The sequence below is a fragment of the Scyliorhinus torazame genome, chromosome 5 (genome assembly GCF_047496885.1).
Source record: "Scyliorhinus torazame isolate Kashiwa2021f chromosome 5, sScyTor2.1, whole genome shotgun sequence".
In the NCBI taxonomy this organism is placed as follows: Eukaryota; Metazoa; Chordata; class Chondrichthyes; order Carcharhiniformes; family Scyliorhinidae; genus Scyliorhinus; species Scyliorhinus torazame.
Genome location: NC_092711.1, coordinates 279,304,010 through 279,326,818, shown reverse-complemented (window position 1 = coordinate 279,326,818; position 22,809 = coordinate 279,304,010). Strand labels below are relative to the sequence as shown.

General features: G+C 51.8%; 1 protein-coding gene across 3 annotated transcripts in view; it reads right to left on the bottom strand.

Annotated features, from left to right (window-relative positions):
• Window positions 1-22,809, bottom strand: part of tenm1 (teneurin transmembrane protein 1) — a 1,545,585-nt gene that overhangs the window by 1,144,460 nt on the left and 378,316 nt on the right. For all 3 annotated transcript variants that reach the window (XM_072505612.1, XM_072505613.1, XM_072505614.1), the window contains exon 2: window positions 12,099-12,381. In XM_072505612.1, the coding sequence (XP_072361713.1) occupies window positions 12,099-12,318 (220 nt within the window). In that variant the 5' untranslated portion in view covers window positions 12,319-12,381. The remainder of the gene's footprint in view (window positions 1-12,098; window positions 12,382-22,809) is intronic.

Below are 22,809 nucleotides of genomic sequence, written 5' to 3'. Positions count from 1 at the left end.
GCGGCCAACGGCCATTCTCCGACCTGCTGGGGGGTCGGAGAATGACGTCCCAGATTACTAGTGTGGCGCGCCCCTGGAATTTTCCATCTCGCCAGCCAGCCAATGGAATTTCCCATTGTGGGCAATCTCCGTGTTGCCAGTGCAATCGAGAATTCCGAAAGCGGAAAGTCCCGACAGCAGATAATCCAGCCCCAGTTTTGCACCGGCGTACATTTCCCGGGAGAATTTTCGCTGGTGCCTGTCATGCAGAGTGGAAAGCCCGCTGGTGGTCAGCATGAAACTGATTGCATCCCGCTAATAGGATGCGGATGAAGGCCTGACTGGAATCTTCTCCCACGCCCGATTCTCCACAATGCCAGCGGGAAAACACGTCAGTCCAGAACACATCTGGAACAACGTAGCATGCAGAAGCCATGCCTTATATGAAGAATACCTGAGGCTGCCTCTGGAGATCGGATGAAGATGACCAGCAACCCTGGGATACCACAGCAGTGGGTGGGGGGAGCATCTTTCAGGTGGATCTTCCATCTTCAGTATATTGAGGAAGTCTATCTTCCAGCCTCAGTGTGTTTCTGGAGAACCATCTTCTTTCATCAGGAGGTCCATCTTCTTTCTTCACTCATGGGTCAGTGATATTGGATATCTTTTCAATACGGCACCCAGATATAACGGCAGGTCACTGTCAATCATGTCCACTCCTCCACAGAATATGGTGCTGAACCCCCAGATATATGATCAATGAGGTTGGGGGAGGAAGGTATGGCATGTTTCCTGTCATTACAGCCGGAAACACTCCCTGTCCCTGCCCCTACCTCGGGACATGGTTCCGGACGAGCGAGTTCTGCCCAATGCCTTCCTCCAAAAAACATCAAGCCCTTAAACAGATATTCAGAAAGTATTCTTTAAGAACAAATGTGAACCTGAATTTACACACTGCAATTGGTCCATATATCTGACCTTTCTCCCTTCTTGAAATTATATTTTATTGCTAGGAGTCCTTATATCTCTTCGTATTTGGTGTTTTGAGGGTTTGCAAAAATGGCTCTGACTTCGCTGTGAAGAAGATTCATTTTCTGAAATTCCTCCCCAGTGACATAAACCACTGAAACAATTACTTTACAGTTCCAGAGAATTGTGAAATGTCTCAAGATGGTAATCTCCAGACAGAGATAAGTGCCTCCATTATCATCACTAAATTACAATATCGGTGCCTTTACAATCGTTCCAAGTCGATCTGAACCCTCTTTTATCTTGCTTATAAATCAGATAATGCTTTCATACCATGTGCTTGCCTTTGACAAGTTGAAAGCATTTCACCAATGTCCTGTTTCCTTTTTGATAACACCTGCAGCTTTTAATCACAATTTGAGGCTCTCGATATTTAATGGAACCAAAAATAACTATCAGATTGACCTGTCTGGTGTGAAATGACATGCCCTGGCTATATTGTCTGGATCATCATCTCGCATTTTATCCTTGGCATTTTATCTTGCATGATTTCCATAATGGGAGCGATAATTTCAATACAGCCACATAAGTTCTTCCATGACATGCCTTTGCAGCAGTCACATTAAATCCTGTGACACATGACTTTAAAAAAAAGGTTATGCTTTTCATAACAGACGACACCGTTTGTTTGTTAAATAATTTAGCCTTGGAGTTCTGACGGGAGACACAATTGACAGCAACTTTTGTAACCACATCAAGAAGTAAAGAATGAGAGGAGTAGGAAATAAACGACAAGGTACTTTAACCGCCCCCCCCCCCCCCCCCGCTGCCCACCCTGCTGCCCTTCCCATCCAAACCTGCCCTATCCCTTGTGCTGGCACTTCACTCTCTCATGTTGGAGTTGAGTTCCACAACTGACAGCCCTCTGGTGTCTCTCCAAAGCAGCCCTTTTTCATTTCTGAAGCAGACAGTCAAGTCAGCAGCTTAGTCAGCCCTCAGATCAACTAGAGGGCTCAATACTGCATTTTGCAGTTGAGAGTTTGGGTGATGATCTGGATCTGAACCCTTGGCCCTATACTCTCCATCCAGACGAAACGTGCTAGGTCATTTGGACCACCCAAGCCAACCAGTTTGGGAACTAAACGTAAGGGTCTGAATTTCACACTCTCCCGTTTTTAGTCTTGGGGGCGGGGGGGGGGGGGTGAAGAGGGGGGGCGTGATTCCCTCAGGGTTCCCGCGCCCCCGACCTCACAGCACTTTTATACTGTGGCGGTTGAGACCTCGGACAGACCACCTGCCCCTGCCCCAAAGGGAGTCTTTAGGTGGCCAATTTTTTTTCCTGCACAGCCTTAATTAACAGGCTGGCAGGATGATTTCTCAGGCATGGGGGAAGCCCGAAAGTGATTGTACTTCGGACTCGGGTAGGAAAGCGGGAGGCGGGGATGGGGTGGGGGTTGCAGTGGGGCACCTCCATCAGAAGCTGTCTTCTAAATTTCAACAATCTCACCCCCCACCCTCCGCACAAAGGTCTGGTCACTGCTGGACCACCTTCCACCCCCTGGCCTCTCCTCCAGCATCCCTATCACCCACTCTCCATGCACTCTCCACTCAGGTTTTCCCTACCTTCCCCACCTTGGGACCCCAAAAACATACCATTCCGTCCAGTCCTGGGACAGAGGCTCTGTCTTCATGCATTTCCTCTTCTGTCCACTGCAGCTCCTGTTGCTGCAGGGAGTGGAGGGGTACCAGTCAGCCAGATTGACCAGCAGCTTTCTAAGGCGTGACTCCAAAGTGTGAAATGTCTGCGATGCAGGCAGATTCAACAGGCATGTGTTCCTTGCCGACTCTCCGGATGACAGAAAGGGAAACCCCACCATCCAAAATATTCAGGGCAAGATCTTCTGGTTTGTATGTCCTGTTGCTATATGGAAAACGTTTTTATCCACTCGACTATAAGGGGCACGTTTTAAAATGTAAGTACAACAAAATGGATCCTGGTGATGGGATAATTCACATAAACCTGCACCAGTAACAACACTATAGGGTCTCCCACCCTGCTGAAGTGCTAGGAGTTCAAAGGGAGTGAAATCAGCCCAGATCTTACAGTCTCTGGATGGCTATATCCTGATGATACCCCAGAAGAATTGCTACGGGACCCTTTGGAAATCCCAGACATTATCGGAGGCTTCCAGGCACAGCCTGGAAAGTGCCTACGAAGTTTCAATTTCTGATGGACAAGTTCGCTGCGCCTGGAAGCCTCTGATAACGTCTGAGTTAGAGTCAGAGGCTCACAGCTCCCCGACACTCTGATCACTCCAACCCCCCCAACTCCCCTGACCTCCATCTCCCCCAACCTCCTGACTCACACCCGACCCTCTGACTTCTCCTGACCTGATCCAACTTTACATTCCTGCCACCCTATCCACCTTGCCACCTACAATCTTTCCACAGCGCCACCCTATCCAGCTGGCACCTTACCCATCCTACCACCCTACTCACCTCACCACCTACTGTCGCATCACCCTACCCAGCTAGCATCTTGCCCACCCTAAACCCTGCCACCCTATACACCCACTAAACTGGCCTCAGTGCCACTTGTTAAAAGAGAGGAGAAAAATCAGCCTTGTCCAGAATAAAATTGCGTGATTTCTGCTGTAAATGTATCTGTGTATGATACATACTGCTTGCAAACAAGACAATGGCCAGCTCGGCTGCACTTCATGGAGAAAACAACATAACAACACATAGGGGCTGGAATTTCGCATTTGTTGCAGTCTTATGTTTAGAACAAATGTAGCAATCATACAAAATATGTGGGTTGTATATTTGAATATAATATATGCATGCAGTGGTACTAATAATAATAACCTTTTATTGTCACAAGTATGAAGTTACTGTGAAAAGCCCCTCGTCGCTACATTCCAGCGCCTGTTCGGGTAAGATGGTACAGGAATTGAACCCGCGCAGTTGGCCTTGTTCTGCATCACAAACCAGCTGTCTAGGCCACTGAGCTAAACCAGCCCTATGATGCTACGTAAACAAAGTCTGAGCTGCATGACAGCTGCCATGTCCTGTCCACAGAGTACATGGGATTATACACCACATTCTGTCCCATGGCGGATAGTGGTAGACGATAGTTTAAGGTATGCTATTTAAAGGTGTATCACAAAAGTGTTTGCTGATTAATGTGAGTCAGGCCATTTCCCGATGTCGGTACCTTGAGACCGTTACCTATGCCCATACTTGCTATATTTCCATCTCCTGGAGACATGATGGGAGGGTTTGGGTTTTGCAAGTCCCAAGGCATTCTTGGGGGCTGTGGGTGCTGAAGTGGGCCGGTTGGAAATCTTACTTTGCTTTTCTGGGACTTTGTCCCAGTTAGCTCTCATCCACTGCCAACCCAGTGCCCCATTCAGTCCCCTTCATATCTTCTGTACTCCTCTATGCTCCCACATTCTCCATGCCCCCTCATGCCTCTTCATGCCTCCATGTTCCCTCACATTCCCCATGCATATCCATGCCTCTATATCCCCTCCATGAACACTCATACCCCTTATGTTCCTTCCATGCCCCACAAGTATCCTTCATAGCTACTACCTGCTATCGATTATGAATAGTCCTCAGCAGCAATGTAAGAAATGATAATCCTTTGAAATGGACTTAAAAGAAAAATCTCTAATAATCTAATAAAAATGTGAATTGCCATTTATATTACACAGAAAAACTTAATTCCTATTTAAAAAATATGAATTCTCATAAGTGGCCATTCAGTTGTAAAAATAAGCAAACGTCTACTAAGTAATTGCATCAAAGGCAGACAATCCTTTAATAACCTTTTAAAATGCCATTCAAACTGTGTACACAATTTTCTGATGAGCTAACTGATTATTAGAATTGAAATACAGCAAAGCATTCATAATGGGTTCAGTTGTCAAAACAGACCATAACAGCTCTAGACAATGGAACGTATTGCAATTGAAAGAACGGATGATTCAGTTATTTTCTAAGCTCTATCAAATGGCCCTTCATTCAAAGAATTCCAGGAGCAGATGTTTTTTGAGGTAAAGCAGGAGACATTTTGTTTTAAAATTTAAAGAACTTTGGACATCTAAGGAACTTCAGATCATGTCACTAGAATTCCCAAACACTATTCTCTGTAGCTTTGAAAGCATAGAAGCAATTTTCCAAGTGGATAAAGTACTCTAATATATCTCAAAATTTACACAATGCTGATCAATGTATTTGTTATCTTACTTTAGCAAGACAGTCTGATGATCGATAACTGCAATTACATCACATCTACATTATAATATAGCATTTCAAGTTATAATAGAATTTCAAGTTGTCTAAATATTCAACTCATTCCTCTCAGAATGTTCTCAAATCTTGAGCAAGTTTCCCCAAAGGTTCCTGAACTCTTAAACAAGGCAAGGTTTTAGAAGCCTTCCAAAAACTGTCCAATCCAATGAAAATAATAAGCTATCCCTGGGGCTGTCCATGATGACATTGAAGTCAGCGAACAAGCATATGGGGTCACGACTGGACTATCAGCTGATCCTCTTCCCACTGAGACAAGATTGCATAGGCCAATTTTTAAATGGGAAATTGAAACTTTCTGTGAAAGAAACAAAGATTTGGTGATTCCCAACCCCATTCCTGACTCCAGGAGGTTATGAAAATCTGTTCCCTAATGTGAAATGATTAGATTGTGCACACCGAGGGCTGGATTTTATCCCCCGTCTGGGGACTGGTTGGGAAAAGGGGGGCCCATAAAATGGCAAAGGAAGGCAAGGGTTGGAGTGCTTGTCACATTCCCACCACTTTAGCAATTTACAATGGGGGGGGGGGGTAGTGAGGGCAAGGGTGGTTGGAGGACAGACCTTTCACCCAAAGGCCAATTGTGACAGTTAAGTAGTGAACAAAGGTTAATTAGTCGTGGACAAAGGAAAATTACTGCACATTTGGGCAATATTGGCCTGAATCTTCTGAAGAACAGAAGTCAGTTTTGAATTGCCTCTCCACTCCTACTTTTCTGTGCTATGATTGCTCCGCATTCCTGGCTAAGTCTTCTGATTCTGGCTTCTTCAGAAATACAGAGCAATCTTCCATCAAACTGCTTCCTCATAGTGCTGATTTATCGGGGAGAAGGCAAGCCATTTTTCAGTACCACCTGCCATGTTCTGGGTCATTAAAAAAACTTCACTTAGTGAAGGATGTATGAGTGAATGGGTGAGTGAATAGGTGAATTAAGTGGGTATGGTGGGGGAAATTTGTGGGCAAATGAGTTGGATGACAGCTGGGCAAGATGGAAGCTGGGTAGCGTAGTTGATGGGCGGGGTATGTGGGTAGGTGGCAGGTTGTATGATGGAAGCTCAGTCGGGTGGCAGCTGGGTAGAGTGGTCGGTTGGTAGTTGGGTAGGGTGATAGGGTGATAGCTGGGTCGGGCTGCAGTTGAGTAAGGTGGTAGCTGGGTCAGGCTGCAGGTGGGTAAGGTGGTAGCTGGGTAAGGTGGTAGCTGGGTCAGGCTGCAGGTGGGTAAGGTGGTAGCTGGGTCAGGCTGGAGGTGGGTAAGGTGGTCGCTGGATCGGGCTGCAGGTGGGTAAGGTGACAGGTGGGTAGGTATGGTAGCAGTTAGATAGGGTGGCGGCTGGAAGCTGAGTAGGATGTAGGTGGGTGATGCGGATAGGGTGGTTGAGTGGGTAGGTGGATTGGGAGTGGTCAGATTGGGAGGGGGATGAGTGGTCAGAACTCATCAGGTTAGGCAGGGGTAGGTCGGGGCTAGTCAGGTTAGGTTGGGGGTGAGAGAGAGTCGGGGATCAGAAGTGTGTAGTTGTGGGATATGAGGGTGGGCTTGGGGTGTTAGACTAGGATATCTCTGTTTAACATTTCCTAGATTACTATTGTGGTGGCATGGTTGCACAGTGGTTAGCAATTCCGACCTTGGGTGATTGTGTGGAGTTTGCAGTTTCTCCGTGTGTCTGTGTGGTTTCCTCCAGGTGCTCCAGTTCCCTTCCACAGCCCAAAGATATGTTGATTACGTTGATTGGCAATGCAAAATTGCACCTTAGTATCCAAAAGGTTAGGTGGGGTTACTCGGTTATGAGGATTGGATAGGGTGGGTGTATAGCTTGCTCTTTCCAAGGGTCGGTGCAAGGATCAATGGGCCGAATGGCCTCCATCTGCACTGTAGGGATTCAATGATTCTATATTTCTATGATTCAGGTATGTAAGTAAGTCAAGCATCTGGGGCGAAATTCTCCAGAAACGGCGTGATGTCCGCCGACTGGTGCCCAAAACGGCGCAAATCAGACGGGCATCGCGCCGCCCCAAAGGTGCGGAATGCTCCGCATCTTTGGGGGCCGAGCCCCAACCTTGAGGGGCTAGGTCGGCGCCAGACAAATTTCCGCCCCGCCAGCTGGCGGAAAAGGCCTTTGGTGCCCCGCCAGCTGGCGCGGAAATGACATCTCCAGGCGGCGCATGCGCGGGAGCGTCAGCGGCCGCTGACGGCATTCCCGCGCATGCGCAGTGGAGGGAGTCTCTTCTGCCTCCGCCATGGTGGAGACCGTGGCGGAGGCGGAAGGGAAAGAGTGCCCCCACGGCACAGGCCCGCCCGCGGATCGGTGGGCCCCGATCGTGGGCCAGGCCACCGTGGGGGCACCCCCCGGGGCCAGATCGCCCGCGCCCCCCCCCACGACCCCGGAGCCCGTCCGCGCCGCCTTGTCCTGCGGGTAAGGTAGGTGGTTTAATTTACGCCGGCGGGACAGGCATTTTAGCAGCGGGACCTCGGCCCACCCGGGCCGGAGAATCGCGCGGGGGGGGGCCCGCCAACCGGCACGGCGCGATTCCCACCCCCGCCGAATATCCGGTGCCGGAGACTTCAGCAGCAGGCGGGAGCGGGATTCACGCCAGCCCCCGGCGATTCTCCGACCTGGCGGGGGGTCGGAGAATCCCGCCCCTGAAGTCTCTGATTCTAGTCAGTCAGAGACATTTTTCAGATGGTCCCGGGAAGCAGGGTACTTGCATATCTCGCCTCTTGAAAGTTCAAACTTCCTTGGCAATTCCCTTAGAATTATTGAGTTGAGACTTCCAAGGGATCCCAATATGTATCTTGGAGGGGATGGGAAACTGCGGGGCTACAGCTGGTCTCTGACAATCCAGAGACTGGGAGATCGGGCCATAATCATAATATTATGAAGGAAACTACACGGAGAGGTTACCAAAATGTAAACAAACATGTTCTGGAACTCTAGCTGTTTTAGTACTTCTAGATCACCTTATCACTTCCAGAATTCAGCCTGTCGCGATACAAATCTCCACACTGAAAACACAGTGGGTGGGATTCTCCCAATGGACGGCTAAGTGCCGATGCCGGAGTAAAAACGGGAGTGCCGGGTCGCCCCAGGAAACGGCCGCCAAAGGGGTCCCTAGTCACAGGGCAGGGATCACAGGAGTCCACCTCAGTTCTGCTGTACCGTCTGGGGAACTACCTCGACATAGTCAAAGGGACCGTAAGGCCAGGAAATTAGACACTGAGAAAGTTGGCATGGGTGCAGGGCACAGATTAGTTATAGGGGCTAGGGCACGTGTATGAACTGTTTTTTATTAAAATCACTTTCACACCTACAGAAGCTGCCTTTGTGATCTGTCTGATGCATGCGGGGGGGGGGGGGGGTGCCAGTGTGTGTGTGAGGGGTGATAGAACGTCGGCCTCAGGTGAGTGTGCCCTCCCCCTCCCTCCTGGTCGCCCTTGCCACCCCCCCGGGAAGACGACGGGACCGTGCGCTGCAATGTCATTGCCGCATGCAGCGACGGTCCAGGTGGAGGGTACTGTGGCCATGGGTCAGACATTGTCCAACGATGTAGAGCCCAGAGCTCATCGCAGAGCAGGTTGTCATCATTCTCCATGGTCTGCAATAGACATGCTTCCACCGGCCGCAGGTGGATGAGCAATGGAGGGGTGGTGTGCATGCGCGTGGGGTGAGGGTGGTTGGTGTTGGGTGGGTGGGGCGAGGGTGTTTGGTGTTGGGTGGGTGGGGCGAGGGTGTTTGGTGTTGGGTGGATGGGGTGAGGGTGGTTTGTGTTGCGTAGGGGGGGTGAGGGTGTTTGGTGTGGGTGAGTGGGGTGAGGGTGGTTGGTGTTGGGTGGGTGAGGTGAGGGTTGTAGGTTGGTGCCGTACTGTGCAGTCTGTGCCCATCCTCGATGATTCCCACGCCCCATAGTCCGTGAACCGGGCGGCTATCAGTCTGTCCCATGCCCACTGGCCCAGCCGGTAACGGTGGGCAGCCTCCCGTCCATGTCCAGCCCGTCTGTCCTGAACATTGCCCCCATCCTCCTCATCTGGGGAGGTCTGCACCTCGTCTTGCTGCTCCTCCCCCTCCCCCTCCTCTGCCTGCAGCCTATCGCCCCTCTGCTGGGCTATGTTGTGCAGGACACAGCAGACCACAACGATGCGCCCAACCCTATCTGACAGATACTGGAGGGTCCCTCCAGAGCGGTCCAGGCACCTGAAGCGCATCTTCAGCAGCTCAAAGCACCTCTCTATCACACCACTGGTTGCTGCATGGGCATCGTTGTAGCGGTTCTCCGCGTCAGTCTGTGGCCTCCGTATAGGCGTCATCAGCCACGACCGCAACGGATAACCCCTGTCGCCCAGCAACCAGCCCCTCAGCCGGGGGTGGCGTCCCTTGAACATGGCAGTGATGAAAGATTGCGGCACTACGAATGAGTCATGTACACTGCCCGGGTACCGGGCGCAGACGTGCAGGATCCTCATGCGGTGGTCACAGACCACCTGCACGTTCATGGAGTAGCTCCCATTCCTATTCGTGAACACGGCCCTGATATCTGCAGGTGGCCGCACGGCGACGTGCATCCCATCGATTGCCCCCTGGACCATGGGCATCCTGGCCACGGCATCGAATCCCGCTGCCCGGGCATCCTGGTGGGCGTGGTCCACAGGGAACTGAATACAGCGGTTCGCAATGGCAAACAGGGCGTCTGTCACTGCACGGATGCACCGGTGCACTGATGCCTGCGAGATGCCGGATAGGTCCCCACTTGGCGACTGGAATGACCCCCAGGGCCACCATAACCTTGACCGCCACGTGGAGAGGTTGTCCTCCCCCAGTGCCACGTGGTGCCAGCTGTGCCATGAGATGGCAGATATGGGCGACGGTTTCCCGGCTCATCCTGCGTCGCCTCCTGCATGCCCGGTCCATAAGAACATAAGAACTAGAAGCAGGAGTAGGCCACCTGGCCCCTCGAGCCTGCTCCGCCATTCAATGAGATCATGGCTGATCTTTTGTGGACTCAGCTCCACTTTCCAGCCCGAACACCATAACCCTTAATCCCTTTATTCTTCAAAAAACTACCTAACTTTATCTTAACAGCATTTAATGAAGGAGCCTTTACTGCTTCACTGGGCAAGGAATTCCATAGATTCACAACCCTTTGGGTGAAGAAGTTCCTCCTAAACTCAGTCCTAAATCTACTTCCCCTTATTTTGAGGCTATGCCCCCTAGTTCTGCTTTCACCCGCCAGTGGAAACAACCTGCCCGCATCTATCCTATCTATTCCCTTCATAATTTTATATGTTTCTATAAGATCCCCCCACATCCTTCTAAATTCCAACGAGGACAGTCCCAGTCTACTCAACCTCTCCTCATAATCCAACCCCTTCAGCTCTGGGATTAACCGAGTGAATCTCCTCTGCACACCCTCCAGTGCCAGTACGTCCTTTCTCAAGTAAGGAGACGAAAACTGAACACAATACTCCAGGTGTGGCCTCACTAACACCTTATACAATTGCGGCATAACCTCCCTAGTCTTAAAATCCATCCCTCCAGCAATGAAGGACAAAATTCCATTTGCCTTCTTAGTCACGTGTTGCACCTGTAAACCAACTTTTTGCGACACAAGGTGGTGCTACGACGAGCGGGGCCGGTACACACGGGGCCTGATCGGGCGTCTCCGTCGCCGTGGCAGCACCACTACCTCCTCCTTCTCCTCCTCGTCCTGTCGGGCGGGCGGCCTTCCAGCCTGGGCAGCTGCCACATGCCTCCCTGTGGCACCCTCCTCTGCGGCAGCCTCCGCCGCCTCCCTGGCATGCTGCAGCTCCCCCAGGGCAATATGTAGAAGTGCGGCTCCAGCCACAATGGCTAACATTGCTGGGTGATGACCAAACATAACGGCCTGCAGGGGCTGGGGGGTTGGGGTGGGGGGGGATAGACGACATGTCATCATTGGCCACGACGACCCCTACCTCCGCGCTAGCCTCCGTTAAATAAGTAGTTCGGCGGGACTTCGGCCGATCCGGCCTGGAGAATTGGGGCGGCCCCGGGGCCCATTGCGTCGCGCCCGTCCTCGCCATTCTGCGAGGCACGCGGCGCGATTCACGTCGACACAATTTTTGGGGGGCCGGAGAATATCGCGGGCGGCGTTGGCGCGGCGGGGTGGGATTTACGCTGACCCCCCCCCGGCGATTCTCCGACCCGGCGGGGGGTCGGAGAATCCCGCCCAATATTTCAGACCTACAAAATAATGAACTGTGAGAGGACACAAAATGTTACCACCTTGCATTTCAAAGGAAAGACAACCAACTTGTAAATTCAGGATCAGATCCTTTTGAAGTGTGGACTACAGTCTGAAATATCAGCAAAAAAAATGAACCTAACCCTCAATTGTCCATGGCTGACTTTTAGAAAAATGTATTGGCACAAATTTCATAATTTTTGATCATTGGTAAGCTAGCATTTATGTAATATCTTCTTATGGAACCTGACTGTCGAAATGTTGCTGTTACATAATGATCATAACGAGGCACATTGCTCTTAAAAGAGGCCAGGTTAACTCATAATTCCACTTCTGACGTGAATTTAAGTTAGAGCTATTCCATCTGATTGAAAATCTAAAAACAAATTAATTTCAGAAATCTAGGCAAAGTGTCCTTTAAATGGTATATTGTGACAACACAAGGTTGAGCTGCCTGACTGAGAAATGTGGAGAACAACAAATTAAGCACATTCCAGGCTTGTCTTATTCAGTGACCCATTTTAGCATGAAGATACAGACAAGAATTAAGAGATGCACACTGTATATTCAGCTATGTATTTAAAATTTGCAGATATTTGCACACAAAATAGCACATATACCTTGTCTGGATTCTTCAACCGTTTGCATGATATCCTTCTTATGACTGTTGTAATTCATCCTTAACTCCTTATTGAATTCATGAAGTGTTTCTCTAGAATTGTAGGCTTTGTGGGGGCTTCTGCCATCTTCGCTTTCATCGGAAGAACTTGTGTATGCCAGTTCCATCTCGCACCTAACTTTTGGCAGTGGTTGATAAGGTTTGCAATCCATCTGATCCATTTCTTGTCCAGCTGGCACACAGACATTAAAACAGGGAGTCCAGAATGGTTAATCGCGAGTGACCTACAAAGAGAGGAAAAGTATGTTACTGCCAGTGTTCAATTTAAATTTCCTGTTTCTCAAATTTTTAAAGAGGCAGATTGGGTTGAGGGGTGCTTTGCAGGAAAGAAACATCCTCACACTATCTCCAGAATATGAAGATACATCTACATTACACATATACCATAATCATTTTCATACATGACAGAGCTCTACCGCACAGGTGGAGGCCATTCAGCTCCCAGTGCCTGGACAGGGCTATGTGAAAGAGTTATCCACTTAGTTCCATTATCCCGTCCTCTCGTTCCTTATTAAAAACTATTCCTGATCCGGCATTCACATCCTAACAACAAGCAAGTGAAGAGTATTTCAGCACACTCCTGCCTTGTGGACAGGATTTAGAGAGTCAGGAGGTGAGTTATTCACTGCAGAATTCCAAGCCTCTGACCTACTGTAAAAGCCACAGTATTTATATCGCAGGTCATGTAAAGTTTTTGGCCAGTGGTCACCACCAGGTTGTTGATGGTGGGGGGATTCTATGATGGTAATGTTGTTGAAAGGTAAGAGGAGATCATTAGATTTGTTGCAGACGGTCATTCCCTAGCACCTGTGTGTTACAAGGCTAAATGTTGTCCAGGTTTGGCTGTATGCAGGCATGGTAATTGGGGGGATTGGATTTGTCCTGCTTTGTGCATTTTTACACGTTGTCAAGTAGGTGCCAATATCTGCATTGAAAAGGCTTCTGTAAGACTTCTTACTGTGCTCACCCCAGTCCAACGCCGGCATCTCCACATCTTGAAAAGGCTTGGCTAGGAGCTATGTTAGTTCTGAAACAAAACTCTTGGTCGCACATGGAGTGAATCAAATTGGCTGAAGACGGGAATGTGACACTGAGCACCACAAGAGGCGGTTGAAGTGGATCTTCCACCTGGCACTTCGAGGCAGAGCATCCACGCAGACAAGGGGAGAGCGTGCAAACTCCACACGGACAGTCTCCAAAGGCCGGAATTGAACCTGGGTCCCTGAAGCTGTGAGACAGCAGTGCTAACTACTGTGCTGAACCAGGTGGATTTTTATAGCAATCAACGATGGTTTCATGGTCATCGTTAGACTTTCAATTCTAGTTTTTTAAAATTTAGTTCACATTTCGCCGTCTGCTGTGGTGAACTCGGGTTACCAGTGCATTACTCTAGGGCTCTGGATTACAGGTTCAGTGACATTATCAATACACCATCACTTCCCCTACTTGTCCACCCAGTCCATTCATGACTGGACGTGACTGGGCTACAGAGATTTAATCTGATCCATTGGCTGTGGGATTGCTTAGCTATGGCTGCAGCATGCTCCTTTCACTGTTCAGCATGTATTTGGGCCTGTATCACCAGGGTGACATCTCATTTTGTTTCGCCGTGGATGGCAATGTCCTCATGTGTGAATGTGGAGTCGGGAGAGCACCTGTGCACTTCCTGGCTCCATATTCAATTAAGACTGTATTAAAAGCATACTTCTCAATGGCAGTCTGCGGAATTCCCTGTAAGGAATAGTGTTCAGGTCCTATGTAGACCTTTTCCCCACAAATGCAGTGGGAACAACACTGATGCATTCAGGGCAACCATTCATGTACAATGCTCCTCAAACAGGCTCTAGGCTCCTTATTTGCATATGCAAAGGGTCCGATGCCTGTTTATGGATTGGGCACCAGAGGTCTATTTTCTAGACTGGACCAATAGCACGGGTGGCATACCTCTGGCTCTTATTCAGGGTGTTCCTGCCTACCGTCAGGTGTCTGTTTATCATCTGAAAATTACGTGCAATGCCATTGATTTTCTGGCCCCTATGCCTTAATTTCATTAGCAATTGTCAGCGTCTTTTGAAAATCACATATGTATAACATTCACTACATTTCTGACATCTGCGCATCCCATCATTTTCTCAAAAAGCACTGTTAAATTTGTCAGCCTCATCTGTGCTAATTATCTTTAATGAACTGACATAATTCTAACTGAGAATGAGTTGCTTCTCATTGACCTGAAACAATAACGTTGCTTCTCTCTTCACAGATGGTCGACCCATTGAATATTTTCAGTATTCCTCCTATTAGTTCAGATCGCCAAGGTCCACAGTATATTGACAATGAATTGTCTTCTGTATTGTGATCTCTAGAAGCTGAATTAGTTTCATCCTTTCTTGCTCCTTGAACAGAGGTACATTGGTGGTCCTCTAATCTTCTAACGTAACTTGCTACATTCGACGTTGTCTGAAAGATTGAGGTCACAGAGTGTGGTATTTTCCATGGCTTCTTCTCAGAGCTCTATAATGGATGTCATCAGGACTGGTGCCCTTTCCACTTGAGTTCTATCAACATTATTACCACCACTCTTTCCTTGTAGACTCTTGATCTTTTAATTTTTTTGTTTTTTAGAACATAGAACAGTACAGCACAGTGCAGGCCCTTTGGCCCACAATGTTGTGCTGACAATTTATCCTAATCTAGGATCAACCCAACCTACACCCCTTCAATTTACTGCTGTCCATGTGCCTTTCCAAGAGTCGCTTAAATGTCCGTAATGACCCTGACTCCACCACCTCCGCTGGCAGTGCATTCCACGCACCCACCACTCTCTGTGTAAAGAACCTATCTCTGACATCTCCCTCTAATCACCTTAAAATTATGTCCCCTCATGACAGCCATTTCCGCCCTGGGGAAAAGTCTCTGGCTATCCATTCTATCCATGCCTCTCATCACCTGAAACACCTCTACCAAGTCACCTCTCTTCCTTCTTCGTTCCAGTGAGAAAAGCTCTAGCTCCCTCAATCTTTCTTCATAAGACATGCCCTCCAGCCCAGGCAGCATCCTGGTAAATCTCCTCTGCACCCTCTCCAACTCATCCACATCCTTCCTATAATTAAGCGACCAGAACTGGACACAACATTCCAAATGTGGTCTAACCAGGGATTTATAAAGCTGCAGCAAAACCTCGTGGCTCTTAAACTCAATCGCCCTATTAATGAAAGCCAACACACCATACGCCTTCTTAGCAATGCTATCAACCTGGATGGCAACTTTGAGGGATCTATGTATGTTGACCCCAAGATCTCTCTGTTCCTCCACACTTCCAAGAATCCTGCCTTTAACCCTGTATTCCGCATTCAAACTCGACCTTCCAAAATGAATCTCTTCACAGTTATCTAGGTTGAATTCCATCTGCCACTTCTCAGCCCAGGCCTGCATCCTGTGAATGTCCTGTTGTAACCTGCAATAGCCCTCGACACTGTCGACAACTCCACCAACCTTTGTGTTTTTTGCTTCCCTTTTGCTTGAATTTCCCTATGTTACTTGATTTTCTTTTGTTTTTCATTTCTTCTTTGTATCGCATACTGAATATTACAGTTTGCGTTCATTGCCTGTGGGAAACAGTCGCTGCAGTGGAACAGTAAAAGGATTCTACTCTCAGTCTGTCAATATAATAATGTAATTGAATTGGCCATGAAAGAACAAAAAATCTGACCTAATACCTACAGTATATTCAACACAGTTCAATCTGTACTCTGATTTCATAGACACCTCTATTTTCTTCATTGAACAGAACCAGTTGGTGTCAGTGCTGACAGATTTATTCTTTAGGAAGACAATTGGATGGGAATGACAAGAGACCTCAAATGACTGACCTTCTATCAGGAAAAGACAACTTATCACCATTTTAATCTTTGGTACTTTAGCGTTCTACCAGCTCATTTTTCTTTAAGAGGCGCTGCCAAACAATCAAGAACAGTGTCTGAATATACAATAGACAGAGAGGATCTTTATTTCATACAAAATGTCATAAGGCAGGCATTTTTGTTTTCTTCAGCACTGTTCAAGATGTGGGTGCTATTACTGTAAAGGAGCTGTATCATCTTGTCAACAAACTTGGTGTGTTTATCAGCACGGAAGCACAGAAGTACTAATTTGTGGGACGGCAAGGTGGCACAGTGGTTAGCACTGCCGCCTCACAGTGCCAGGGACCCAGGTTCAATTCTAGCCTTAGGTAACTGTGTGGAGATTGCACATTCTCCCCGTGGATTTCCTCCGGGTGCTCCGGTTTCCTCCCAAAGTCCAAAGATGTGCAGGTTAGGTGGATTGGCCATGATGAATTGCCCCTTAGGGTCCAAAGATGTGCAGGTTAGGGGGATAGGGCAGGGGAGTGGGCCGAGGTAGGGTGCTCTTTCAGAGAGTCCGTGCTGACTCGATTGGCTGACTAGCCTCCTTCTGCACTGTAGGGATCCTCTGTTCTAAGTAGAATGATGACAGTAGAATAAAGACATAATTACGACTATGAGAACCCCCTGGGATATACAAATGTATAGCTGTTTATTTCAGCATAAAATGCTTTAAAATTGTGAAAGTGTTACCATAAATTCTGAATGCACCAAAATTAAGTTATACAAAGGACCTTTCTTTTTGCACTATTTGGGCTGAATTCCAATTGGAATCTAACTTCAGAGCAGTATGAACTTAGGTTTTAACAATGTTGACATTTTCCTCTGGTTCTCCCTGAGCATTTCACACTGGTATTGCATATTTTTAATGTTATGAGAAAGTGGATGTTCCTTCTTGCTTTCCTGTCATTGAAACAAGCTTTCTGCATGCTAATCGTGCTCCTAGACACAGAAATCACTTCTAGTTGAATGCAATTTTCACCAGGGACAGTCCTCATTACAGCACTTTTGCTCCCAGCTGTGCCTCAAATTCTACCTTTCCCGTCTCAGACTAGTTATATAGAATCTGTGCAGTCTGAGGATAGACGTTCTCTTTCAAAGCTTTGAAACCCAGCCTGTGATTTTATAGTGTTCCTGGAATGTTAATGTTTACACTTTCCGTTTCGCACAAGATATTTAATTACACATAAACCTCCTCAAATAACTGGTTATGCATGGGCATAAAGAACAGCCATCAACTCCATCCGTGACTAATTTGAACTTAATTTCACATGTGGGAATGGAAAAGATATGCAAGGATATAAAGAAAAAATATATTTTTCAATATTATTTAAAGTCACTGGATCAAATCAATCAAATGTTTCAATAGATTTTAATGGCATTAAGGGGTATGGGGAGAAAGTGAGAATATGGCATTGAGATAGAGGATCAGTCATGATCATATTGAATGGTGTAGCACGCTGGAAGGGCTGAATGGCCTACTCCTAGTTTCGATGTTTCTAAATTCTTATAATGGTCCTTAATGTAAAATGCCAATATATGGCGACATAACACATAGGGTCATTAAGAAAATGTTTTAATACACTACATGGCACTTATCTTTAAATAATGTGTGATCGTGGGCCGGGATTCTCCCCCAACCAGCGGGCGGGCCGTACCGACGCCAAAGAGTGGCGTGAACCACTCCGTCGTCGGGCCGTCTGGAAGTTGCGGAATCCGCTGGCGCAGTTTGGCGCATGCGCAGGAGCGCCAGTGTGTTCTGGCACATGCGCAGAACCGTTGGCGTGATCCCTGCGCATGCGCTGGGGATTTCTTCTCCACGCTGGCCATGGCGGAGCTTTACAGAGGCCGGCGCGGAGGGAAAGAGTGCCCCCACGGCACAGGACCGCCCGCAGATCGGTGAGCCCCGATCGTGGGCCAGGCCACCGTGGGGGCCCCCCACCGGGGCCGGACCCCCCCGCGCCCACCGCCCCCCCCCCCCCACCCCCCCCCAAGGACCCCACTAACCACCCTCAGAGCCAGGTCCCGCCGGTATGGACCTTATGTATTTCACGAAAACGGGCGGACGCTCGGTCCATCGGGGCCCGGAGAATCGCCGGGCGGGGGGCACTGCCAACGGCCCCCGACCTGCGCGACATGATCCCCGCCCCCACCAAAAAACCGGCGCCGGAGAATTCGGCAGCCGGTGTCGGAGCGGCAGGGCAGGATTCACGCCGCCCCCCCCCGGCGATTCTCCGACCTGGCGGGGGGGGGGGGGGTCGGAGAATCCCGCCCTATGAGCGGGATTCTCCGAAAACTGGCGCGATGTCCGGGACCCGGCGGCAAAAACGGCGCGGATCACTCCGGCGTCGGGCCCCCCCCCAAACAACGCAAATTCTCCGGCCCCGAATGGGCTAGCAGCGGCATGACGCCATTCGCGATAGCGTCACCCGACGTGGATGGTGACACCGTGCGGCGTCACTGACGCCGCATGGCGTGACGGCTCAAAAGACTCGCCCCCCTCCACCCCGGAAGACCCGACAAGATGGCCGCCCGCCGCGCAGCCCCGAGGTTCCAGGACCGCGACATCGAGGCACTCCTGGATGCTGTGGGGGAAAAGAGGGAGTCCCTGTACCCCGGGCACGGCCGCAGGGTTGCCCTACGCCTCAGCCGGCATCTGTGGAGGGAGGTGGCAGAGGCCGTCAGCGCTGTAGCTCTGACACCACGGACAGGCACCCAGTGCCACAAGAAGGTGAACAACCTCGTCAGGGCAGCCAGGGTGAGTCCCCCCTCCCCCCACTCCCTGCCCGATGTGCGGCACACCCCCAGGTGAAACCAACCCTAACCCGAACCTCTGCACTATACGCGCAACCGATGGCGTGCATTCATATACCTGCCTAACACTGTTGCCCTTTACCCCTGCAACCCACCTGCCCCCCACAGGAGTAGCCGAACACAACAATAGGGAGCATGAGAGGACCTGAGGGGGCCCAGCTGATGAGAGGCCACTCACCGTACATGAGGAAAGGGCCCTGGAACTGGCTGGCGGACCTGAGGACCGGGAGATTGCCGATGCAGAGGTCGGGGGCCCACCAGCAAGTGAGCCACCGACAGCCTGTCCCCATATCCCCTCTCCCCCATAACCCCCCTCCCCATATCCTCCCTCCACTTTATCCCCCCTCCCCCATATCCCCCCTTCCCCGTATCCCCATGTCCCCCCTCCCCATATCACCTGATCACCGCCTGCGTGTCTAACCATGCATGCTTCATTGTGTATCGCAGGAGCAAACGTCGAGGCACCCATCCCCGCAGATGCCGACCGCCCGCAGGATGCCCCAGGGATATGGAGAGACCCGGACCCTCTGGCACGCGACGCCCGCAGGATGCCCAGGAGGGACCACGGGATACGGAGAGACCCGGACCCTCTGGCACGCGACGCTTGCATGATGCCCCAGGGTGACCACGGGATACGGAGAGACCCGGACCCTCTGGCACGCGACGCCCGCAGGATGCCCCAGGGCGACCACAGGAGACAGAGAGACCTGGAGCAATAGGGAGACGATGCCCCCGTCTCGTGCGGGTGCGGCGGCGCAGGCGTGTGCCACCCAGCGACGAGGGGGGCAGCCACAGGCCCCCGTCGCAGCCGAGCCACGAAACAACTACCCAGGACAGCCCTACCCAGGACACCACTACCCAGGACAGCCCTACCCAGGACAGCCCTACCCACGACAGCCCTACCCACGACAGCCCTACCCACGACACCACTACCCAGGACACCTCTACCCAGGAGACCCCTACACAGGAAACCGAAATACAGGACAGTGACACAGAGTGGATGGGTGGAGATAAACCGCCACCCCAAAGTACCATGGACTCAGAGTTGGACGATGCGCATGACACAACGCCACTGCTGTCTCCAACACCCTCCACCATCGCAGAGACGCTCACCTCGGTTGGGCACTTTAGAGATGAGGCGTCTGGTACACTCACTGGTGCGCACAACACAGCTGTACAGATACAGCAGGTGGAAGTAGGAGCAGCAGAGGGGCCGGGAGGTCGGAGGACATCCTGGCGCAAGCGAACATCTGCCGCCCAGATGGATCCCGGGTTCCTGGAGTTACCACACCCACCCATAGCCCCGATGCAACCACCGAACCTGGGACGAGCGAAGAGGGTGACGGCCGGCTTGCAGCGGCTGCAGTCGCAGGTGGAGGAGTGCACCCTCGTCCAGTAGCTGGGAGTGGTGCCGGTCATGCGTGCCATCCAGGCCGACACCACACGGGTGGCATCCGCAGTGGAGGCAATGGGTGCAACGGTGTCAGACATGGGAGCAGTATGCGAGGCCTGGGGCTTTCCATGCAGGCGGCATCTGTGGCCCAGGACATGGCTGCCCTCTCACAGGAGGCCATGAGCCAGCGCCAACAGCAGATGGCAGAGGCGCTCAACGCTGTGGCCCAGTCTCAGCAGGCAATGGCCAAATCCCTGCAGGCCATGGCCCAGTCTCAGCAGGCCATCGTTGAGGGCATCGGCGCCATTGCCCATGTGCTAGCCGGCGTTGCACAGTCACAGACAGGGATGGCGAACTCCCTGAGCTCCATGGCTGCAAACCTGCAGACCCTTGTCGATACCAGCATGGGCGTCCAGGACTGGCAGCGCCAGGTGTCAGAGGGGCGTCGGATGGCCTGGGGGTCATTGGGCACCCCGTGAGAGGGGGAGTTGCTGGCGCCCGTCCCAGGTTCCCCTGTAGGGGAGGTCCAGGAACACTGCAGCACCTCGGACTCCCCCCTTTCGTCCCAGGTGCATCGGGTGGGCAACGGGCAGGACAGGCTGGCAGCTCGCCATCCCAGTCGCCTGGGCCGCAGCCTGGCCCATCTAGGCCAGGACGCCCCAGGAAACGACCGCCAAAGGGATCCCGAGTAAGAGGGCAGGAATCGGGGGAGTCCACCTCCAGTTCTGCTGTACCGTCTGGGGAACCACCTAGGCGTAGTCAAAGGGCCCGTAAGGCCAAACAATAGACTCCGGGGCTGTAAATAGACTCTGTAAAAAGGGCACAGATGAGTTTTAGGGGCTAGGGCTCGTGTATGCACTGTTTGTTATTAAAATCACTTTAACACCTACAGAAGTTGCCTTTGTGCTCTGTCCGAAGCGTGCGGGGGTGTCATGAACATTGAGCGCCAGTGTGTGTGTGAGGGGTGGTCTTACGTCGGCCCCAGGTGAGTCTGCCCCCTTCCCCCTGGGCTGCCCTCACCATCCCCCCGGGCAGAGGACGGGACCGTGCGCTGCAGTGTCATAGCCACATGCAGGGATGGTCCGGGTGGATGGTGGTACTGTGGCCATGGGTCAGACATCGTCCAACGATTTGGAGCCAGGAGCTCACCGCAGGGCGGGTTGTCATCATCCTCCATGGCCTGCAATAGACATGCTTCCACCGGCGCCCGTGAGAGCCCGGCCGTCGTGCCGCAGGTGGATCTGCAATGGAGGGGTGGTGTGCATGCGGGTGGGGTGGGTGGGGTTGGGGGGGGCGGGGGTGAGGGTGCTGGGTGGGTGGATGGGTAGGGGGGGTGAGGATGTTCGGGTGTTGCCATGGTGTGCGGTATGTGGCCATACTCGCCGATTCCCATGCCCCCTAGTCAGTGAAGCGGGCGGCTATCAGCCTGTCCCGTGCCCGCTGGCCCAGCCGGTAATGGTGGACAGCCACCCGCCCATGTCTAGCCCGTCTGCCCTGACCATTGCCCCCATTCCCCTCATCTGGGGAGGACTGGGCCTCTTCCTGCTGCTCCTCCACTCCCCCCTCCTCTGCCTGCGGCACATCGCCCCTCTGCTGGGCTATGTTGTGCAGGACGCAGCACACCACAATGATGCGGCTGACCCTATCTGTCGGATACTGGAGGGTGCCCCCAGAGAGGTCCAGGCACCTGAAACGCATTTTGAGCACGCCAAAGCACCTCTCTATCACTCCCCTTGTCGCTACATGGGCATCATTGTAGCTGTTCTCCACATCATTCTCTGTCCGCCGTAGAGGCATCATCAGCCACGACTGCCACGGGTAACCCCTGTCATCCCCCCCGTACCCGGCACTCACCCCCCCGTACCCACCACTCATCCCCCCCTAACCCGGCACTCACCCACCCACACCCGGCACTCATTCCCCCGTACCCGGCACTCATCCCCCCGTCCCCGGCACTCACCCCCCCACCCCCAGCACTCATCCCCCCGTACTCAGCACTCATCCTCCCGTACCCGGCACTCACCCCCACTCCCCGGCACTCACCCGCCTGTACCCGGCACTCATCCCCCCATACCCGGCACTCATGCCCCCGTACCCGGCACTCATCCCCCCGTACCCGGCACTCATCCCCCGTACCTGCCACTCATCCCCCATACCCGGCACTCATCCCCCATACCTGGCACTCACCCCCCCCCGTACCTGGCACTCACCCCCCCCCCCATACCCGGCACTCATCCCCCCCCCCCGGCACTCACCCACCCCCCCCCCCCCGTCCCCGGCATCCCCCCCCGCCCCCGGAACTCATTCCCCCCCCCGTCCCCCTCGCCGACACTCACCCCCTCCTTCCCCGGCACTCCCCGAAGCCCACCCCATCCCCCCCCCCGCCGCACACCCACCCACACACACCTCTACCCACACACACAGACTGCGGCCACGCCATCACCTCTCCTGCGGCCATCCCCCAGGACGTGACCTACCTCCACGCTGGACGGCGTCAACCATCAGCACTGATTAACGCCGTTAAAAAGGTGTTTTGATTTACGCCA